The sequence below is a fragment of the Dipodomys merriami genome, unplaced genomic scaffold, assembly GCF_024711535.1.
Source record: "Dipodomys merriami isolate MVZ:Mamm:240054 unplaced genomic scaffold, mDipMer1.0.p SCAF_174, whole genome shotgun sequence".
In the NCBI taxonomy this organism is placed as follows: Eukaryota; Metazoa; Chordata; class Mammalia; order Rodentia; family Heteromyidae; genus Dipodomys; species Dipodomys merriami.
The window spans coordinates 1,418,586-1,425,803 of record NW_027203093.1 but is presented as its reverse complement, the minus strand read 5'-3'; the positions used below and the strand labels follow the sequence as shown (position 1 = coordinate 1,425,803).

Genomic DNA, 7,218 nt, shown 5'->3' with positions numbered 1-7,218 from the left:
AGAAAAAGTCAGAAGTGGTACTGTGGCTCAAATGGTAGAGCGCTGGCCTTGAGCTGAAGAGCTGAAGGACAGCGCCCAGGCCCAGAGTTCAGGCCCCACGACCGGACCCCCAAAAATAACTTTTAAAAAGGAAGAAAATATAAAACAAAACCCCATGGGGGGCAGTGGCAGAAACTGCTTCTGGAGAAGGAGCCCCTCCCCCACCAGGGCCCAGCACCGTCCCCAGCCGCGCCGCCTCCCACTCCGATCCAACCCCCCCCCCCCGGAAGGCACGTGGACCGGACCCCCAACTTCTGGGCTTTCCTTAGGCCTCTGCCCTCCCCCTCCCCTCCTCCCTCCCTCATTGATACTGAGCTCAGGGCTGGCTCCGTCCCCCACCCTGGGGAAGGGAAGCTGCCCTTTCCCCACAGCCAGGAAGCAACCCACCCGCGGCTCTGCTGGGGTCTGGGCTGTCCTTGTTAGAAGTCTTGGGTGACGGAGCCGGGCCAGGCCCAGCGGCTCTGAGTCCTCTCCTTCCCCATGCCGCTCCGCAGAGCCCTGGCCGTGGCGCCGCGCCCCCGGGCAGCACGGGCTCTGCCTGGCCAGCGTCCCAGCGGAACTGCAGCCCCGGCAGCGCCGCGGGGGAGGCCCCGTGTGTGCTGGCCTCTGAGGATCGCCATTCCTACAGCACAGGCCTCCCACTGCCCAAGACTGGGGGCGCCGTGCGGGGGGCACTTCATCTACAGCCCGCTAGGGGCACAGACATGAGCCATAGGCCTAACTGGACATGGATTTAGGGGCAGGGGCCAAAGGTCTGCGAGGGTAAGGGCTCCCAGTGCGAGATGCCGGCCTGCGGTCAGAGGGTGGCTGGTGGCCGACCCTGGGGACCGGTCAGGCAGGGCCTTTGTCCCGTGGGAGGCCTGGGTGCCTGGTGACCGCAGGGGCCGTTGAGGGTGGTGGCTGCGGGTACAGGGCAGAGGTGGAGCGGCTGCGTTCATCCTGCTGTGAGGGGCCACGTCACCTGGAAACGGGTGTCAGCCCTCTCAGCAGTGGCCACCCGAAGCCTAACCCGACACACACGCACAGAGGCCCCTGCGGAGTGAGGGAGACGCCGCCCCCCTTTGCCCGTGCTCCTCGGCGGTGGCGCCGTGGACGGGCACGTGGATGGGTCTCAGGCAGACCTGGGCCCCTTGGGCAGAGGTGGCGTGGACAGCGGGGACGCAGCGCAGGCTTGAGCTCCTCGCCCAGGGCCGGGCCCGGGCCGCCTGGCCGCCAGCCGGGGGACCGGCTTTGTGTCGTGGGCTCCCACCTGGGACGGAGCCTGGCCCGGCTGGGCACGCTTGCCCAGCGTCCCGCCCCGGGCGGCTGGGCGGCTTGGGTTGTGGAGCTGGGAGGAGGATGAGGAACCCTCTGGGCATGCTTAGCAGGACACCACCGAGGGGAACCCCTTTTCCTCTCTGGACCCTCGGCATCCCTCCTCCACCCCCTCTGCGTCTGCAGCCCTGTTTCCAGACCCACCGCCCCAACCCCCCAACACGTTGTCTTTCCTGCTGGCTGCCGGCTGCACACACGCCTAGAGCTGGACCTGCAAGGGTCAAGGGTCAGTGAGGGAGAACGGGAGGCCACTGGAGGCGACGTGAGAGACACCGGTGCTGCCAGGCGGGCCGGGTCCCCTCCGGACTGGGCGAGCCCCGTGGGCACGTTGCCACAAGTGTCGCAGGGCTTCCGACGAGGGCCTGGTGCTGTCCTGCGCCAGCCCGGCCCTGGGTCCCTGCTTCCCAGCGGCTCATGCCGGCAGCCACGGGTGTCCTGACAGCCAACTGGGACCTCTGTCAGGCTCCCTGGGGCCCCGCCAGGCTGGCCCAGAGAGGGGGACGGCAGCTCTCCTCGCACTGGCCTCCTCAGCTCCAGAGGAAGCGGGCACAGAAAGCCCACTGCAGGCTCCGCCCTCAACCCTGGGCTGCGGACGAGACGCGGCTGCTGCTCAGACCTGCCAGGCTCGGGAGGAAGGCGATGGGGCAGCGGGTGTGGGCCGCGGCGGCCAGGGACATCACCCAGCCTGGACAGGGGCAGGGCCAGGTGAGGAGCCCGGCGGCGGAGGGGTGGAGTGAGGGCTGCAAGACCCGGGGAGACGGGGAGCGGTGGAGCCAGGGCCGGGGAGGGTGGCCTCCTGGGCCAGGGTACTCCTCCACATGGGACTGGACGGGGCTGGGCCCCAGTGCCTGTGGAGGGCTCCCCTCCCTCCTCAGAGCAAGCCCAGAGCAGAAGGCTCTGGCTTAGCGCACAGGCCGTCCAGGCGCTGGTCGGGCTCGTGACTTGGGGCCCAGGATGTGAAGTCTCTGTGCCCCGAAGGGGAGGACACAGGTGACAGACAGCGCGTCCCAGCAGTCACTCATGCTCGAGCGAGTGGACACCTGGGCCAGGCCCCGGGCCCCGGGCGCCCGGAGCCTGGCCCACGACCCTCAAAGGCTCAGATGTTATCATTTCTCAAAAAGCCAACTTCTTTTAAATTATCTCTACAGTGAACAGGGAGAGCAACTCAAGTATCGAAGCGGATCAAAATACAACTTGAATATCATGTGGATCAACAGTGGCTGTGGAGAAGGGGAGGGGGCCGGCGCAGAGCGCCCCTGTGGGGTCAGCTGGATGACAAGGCGCCCGAGCTTCCGTCTGTGTTGTCTGCAGCCCACTCGGTGGTTCAAACCCACGCGGCCCGGCTTTCTTCCCCAGCTGCTCTCGTGGGTGTGTCTGGGGGCGTGGGACTGCCACACTGTGACACCCCTGTCCCGGAGCACTGGCCCTGTGCTGACCCCACCCCCGGCCCATGGCCCCCGGCCCCCAGCAGCCTCTGTCCCTGCTCAGTCTGCACCACGCAGGGCCCCGGGGGTGTTCTGCTTTCTGATTCCATCTAATCACACTCTTTCTGGAGGGGAAGGGTGTTGTTCTGCCTTATGGTTGATTTCCCTTGGTTTTTATTATTATTTTTACTTTTCTCTTGGTACCACATCTAACGAATGGCTTGTTCATTTCCAGACCCTGTGTGTTTGTTTTAAATCTGTGCGTTTGCTCATCAAGCCACCGCTTCATTGACATTGACGGCTTGTGCCGGTTCTTACCACCCTCCCACTCCAAGGGCGCTCTGAGAACCCTTCTCCTCTTCAGCGGATGAACTGGTTGTTTTGGGGAAAGGCCGGGGGTGGAGGTGCCGGGGTCTTTATTTCTTTCCTTTTTTTTTTTTTTAACCTTTTTTTTTTGTTGGTCATGGGGTTTGAACTCAGGGCCTGGCCACTGTGCTGCTCAAGGCTAGCACTCTAGTGCTTTGAGCCACAGCTCTACTTCTGGTTTTCTGGTGGTTAATTGGAGATAAGAGTCTCAGGAGGACTGGGAATGTGGTTTAGTGGTAGAGTGCTTGTCTAGCATGCATGAATGAAGCCCTGGGTTCGATTCCTCAGTACCACATATACAGCAAAAAACAAAAACAAAAAGAGTCTCAGGAACTTTCCTGCTCAGGCTGGCTTCTGATCCTCAGATCTCAGCCTCCTGAGATCTAGGATTGCAGGTACGATCCTTGGATCTCAGCCTCCTGAGTAGCTGGGACTACAGGTGTGAGCCATCGTTGCCTGGCTTGTGGCCCTGATTTTCTGCAGATGGGGTTGGCACCCTGACCCATCTCACTCAGGTGTCGGCGTCTGTCTTCAGGCGTTTGAGGGTGCCTGAGGGTGCCCCGGCCATCACCTCCCCCCCAGAGGCTGCAGAGGTCTTCCTGTGTCCCCAACATGGGAACCGGCTGGCAGCTGTGGGATTTCTCCCGAGTTTGGTAATTGTGTTTTTATAGGGAGTCTGCAAAAAGACACTCAAGTTAAATCTTGGAATCAGGAAGCGGAGCAGAGCCGGTGCAGAGGCTACAGGAACGGAGAGAGAATGGAGCCTCACCAATGCCTGCTGTAGACACAGAACAACCCGACCCCGCCAGGCGGGAGCTGAGGAAGGATCACAGTTTGAGGCCCCCCCCCCCCAGGCAGAAAAGTTCACAAGACTCTACCTTGAAAATAACCAGAAAAACAAACAACAACAAAAAAGCAGGACTGGCGTCCTACAAATTGTGAGGCCCTGCCTCAGTGCAAACCCTAATACCTCAAACTCCCCCACAAAAACGTTAGGTGGCAAGAAAAATGAATTATACATTCAAATACCTACCAAGGAAGTGGGGAAGAAAGGGGAGGTGGGGAGCGGCCCCGCTTGCATATTGGGTTAGGAAAAAGTGACACTGAGCATTCTTGATGCAGGTGTGAGGTTGAGCTCCCTAGTAGTAAATGTGAAAGTGAACTAGTTCACACATCTTAGAGCTAAAAAGCAGTGGAACAAAGTTGTAAGAGTAATGTCAGTATCATCAGCGCTCACATATAGACCAGAAACATGCAAGTAGAACCTGAAATGTAAAAATCTTAACACGTACAACAGCACCTCCTAAAAAAAGAACTTAGGTATAAACCTAGCAAATTATATTCATGAAATTCTAATTAAAGAAAATCTACAAAGTTTCTGGATGAGAGTTTTAGGAGATTTAATATACCTGACTATGACTTGTTTTATGACTCAAGAAGGTGGGCAGTTTTGAATCTGCTGACCTTAATCCTAACTGTACTGCAGGTAAATTAAAAGTGCTCAGGCCTGTAATCCTGGCTACTCAGGAAGCTGAGATCTGAGGATCCTGGCTCAAAGCCAGCCTGCACAGGAAAGTCCATGAGATTCCTATCTCCAATTACTGCCCCCCCCCCCAAAAAAAAGCCATAAGTGGAAGTGTGGCTTAAGTGGTAGAGTACTAGCCTTGAACAAAAAGGCTCAGACAGCTGGGTGCCGGTGCTCACACCTATAATCCTAGCTACTCGCAGGCTGAGATCTGAGGATCAGTGTTCAAAGACAGCCCAGGCAGGAAAAGTCTGTGAGATTCTTATCCCCAATAAACCACTAGAAAGCTGGAAGTGGTGCTGTGGCTCAAGTGGTAGAGCGCTTGCCTTGAGCTGAAGAGCACAGGGACAGCGCCCAGGCCCTGAGTTCAAGCCCCATGACTGACAAAAAAAAGCTCAGAGACAGTGATCAGACCCTGAGTTCAAGCCCAGGACTGCTACATACACACAACGTTTGGGACATTTGAAATTACCTTTTTGGTGAACTCTGTGTCACGATGTCATATATTTTATCACATTGTTCAAAGTCAGCTTAGGACCATTAGCAACGCTGAGGTGGGTAATGTGTTATTCTGGGAAGAACGTGAAGCTGGGGGGAGACGTGGGAGAGTGGCAGTTGGTCCTCAGAAGCGGATCTCAGATGTTGCTGCTGCTGGGTCCCTTGGGGCCCTCCTGTGTTCCTCCCCATCGCGGAGCCCTGCCCCGCCCACCCAGCCCCCCTTCCTGAGGAAAAGCGTATACCAAACACAAGTCCTCAGGTCCCATCCTGCCCCCTCTGTGGCACTGCCCCCCCCATGGCCAGTGGCCTCATAGGACCCAGACCATAGCCTGGCAAACGCCACCCCAGGGACAGTGGGTCTTCTGTTCAGAGAGAGGGAGCCCGGTGAGGTGATTCCCCCAGCAGGAGGGGGGCGGGCCTGTGGGGCCACCCAGTCTCTGAGCAGTGTGGAGGGGACAGCGAGGACCCCTCTGTGGGCACTCCCTTGCCCGGGCATCTTGGGCGGAGGGGCCAGTGCGGAGGGAAGAGTGGGTGAGGGGCGGACCGCAGCTGTGGTGTCTCCCGTTCCTCCGGCTTTGCCAGGCCCCGGCGGCCTCCGGCTCAGCGCCCCCTGGAGAGAACCCGGGGCATCCTGGCAGGAATAGAAGTGGACAGCAGCTGGAGAGGGCAGGAGATGCCAGTGGGCAGAGGCACAGGCTGAGGGTCTTTACCACAGGGTTCTGGCGACGCTCAGGGCCACTGGCAGCGGGAGCCCCCCGGGCAGGGCGCCGAGTCCCAGCGCGGCGTTGCAGAGTGGCAGGGAGCAGCACCGCCTGGTGATCCTGCCCTGCAGGTAGGTGGCCACGTTCCACTGGAACACACTGTTGGAGTTGGGGCACTGCAGAGCGCAGCGCTTGCTTAGGAGAACTCGGATCCTTGATCCTGCGGGAGTCAGGAGACAGCGGCTGGCCCCCAGTCCCCAGCGAGAGGGCGCGGTGCCAGGGCCTTTCTTGGATCATTCCCAGGGAAACGGGAAGTGGAGGACAGCCCGCATTTCATGAATGGATCTCTTAAGTGAATCATGCCGCAACCAGGCCCTGGGACATGGGGCCTCGGGGAGGAGGCCGTGTGCTGGGCTGGCCTGGCCCAGGGGCGGGCATGGCCCCAGGGAGCCAGACGGTCCAGCAATCGCCAGCTGCCATGTGTTCCCACAGGTCACCTGGGCACAGGGACAGCTTGTGTTATTCCCATGGGGGTAGTTGCCTTCCTAGTGCTCCATGTCCTCCCCTCTGTCCCCCCCCCCGCTGGGGTTCTGAACCAAGCAGGGACCTGAGCCGGAGCGGCCAGGCGGTGGACTCACGGGAGAAGATGGTCACCTCGTTGGAGACGCAGACCTGCTGGCCCTCCTGGCACTTGGTGGGGTGGCACTGGTTCTTGCTTTGGGCTTTGAAGCACTGGAAGCAGCTCAGGTTACTGGCGTGGGAGGTGCTGCGGGGCACCAGGTGGACAGCCTGCGGGACCAGAGGGCCGGGGCCCCCCGTGCACCCCCTGCCTGGTGCCTCTGCAGAGCCCACCAGCTCTGCGGACACCAGGGACACCCAGACCGCCAGCACCAGCCCCTCCATGGTGTGGGCTGGCCCAGGCCGGCCACCAGGCTGCCCGCTCTCGCCCCGCCCACGGCCCTCACCACGCCCTGGGGGAGGGGCTCGGGGAAGGGCTGGTCCCCAGGGCTGCCTGGGCAGGCCTGGGCTGGCCTCCTCCTGGCACCTGCTGTGCCATAGGTCCAAGCGGCAGGGCACGGCTCCCAGTCCAGCTTCAGATCCTGACTCAGGGCCCAGGACACGCAGGACGCCCCTAGACTACCCCAGGACAGCCCTGAACACCCCAGGACAGACCAGGCCAGGCCAAGACAGCCCAGGACAACTCAGCACGACTCCAGGATGCCCCCAGGACAGCCCAGAACAGCCCCGGGACAGCAGAGGCTGCCCTGGACCCAGAACACGCTCAGGACGGTCCTGGACAGGGCGGGGCCTGCAGGCTGTGACCAGACCAATTGGGCCGGACTGGGGAAGC

General features: G+C 60.8%; 1 protein-coding gene across 2 annotated transcripts; it reads right to left on the bottom strand.

Moving 5' to 3' along the window:
- Positions 1–5,402: 5,402 nt before the first annotated feature.
- LOC138829548 (lymphocyte antigen 6L-like) lies at positions 5,403–7,146 on the bottom strand. Of its 2 annotated transcripts, none has more exons than XM_070025895.1 (3): positions 6,506–7,146; positions 5,877–6,087; positions 5,403–5,797 (listed from the first exon to the last, which is right to left on the bottom strand). In XM_070025895.1, exons 1-3 carry the CDS (start codon positions 6,768–6,770, stop codon positions 5,767–5,769), a joined length of 507 nt encoding a protein of 168 aa, XP_069881996.1. In that variant the 5' UTR covers positions 6,771–7,146; the 3' UTR covers positions 5,403–5,766. The 2 variants fall into 2 exon arrangements, with proteins under 2 accessions (XP_069881996.1, XP_069881997.1); XM_070025896.1 differs by having other exon boundaries at positions 5,403–5,776.
- Between the last annotated feature and the right edge of the window lie 72 nt (positions 7,147–7,218).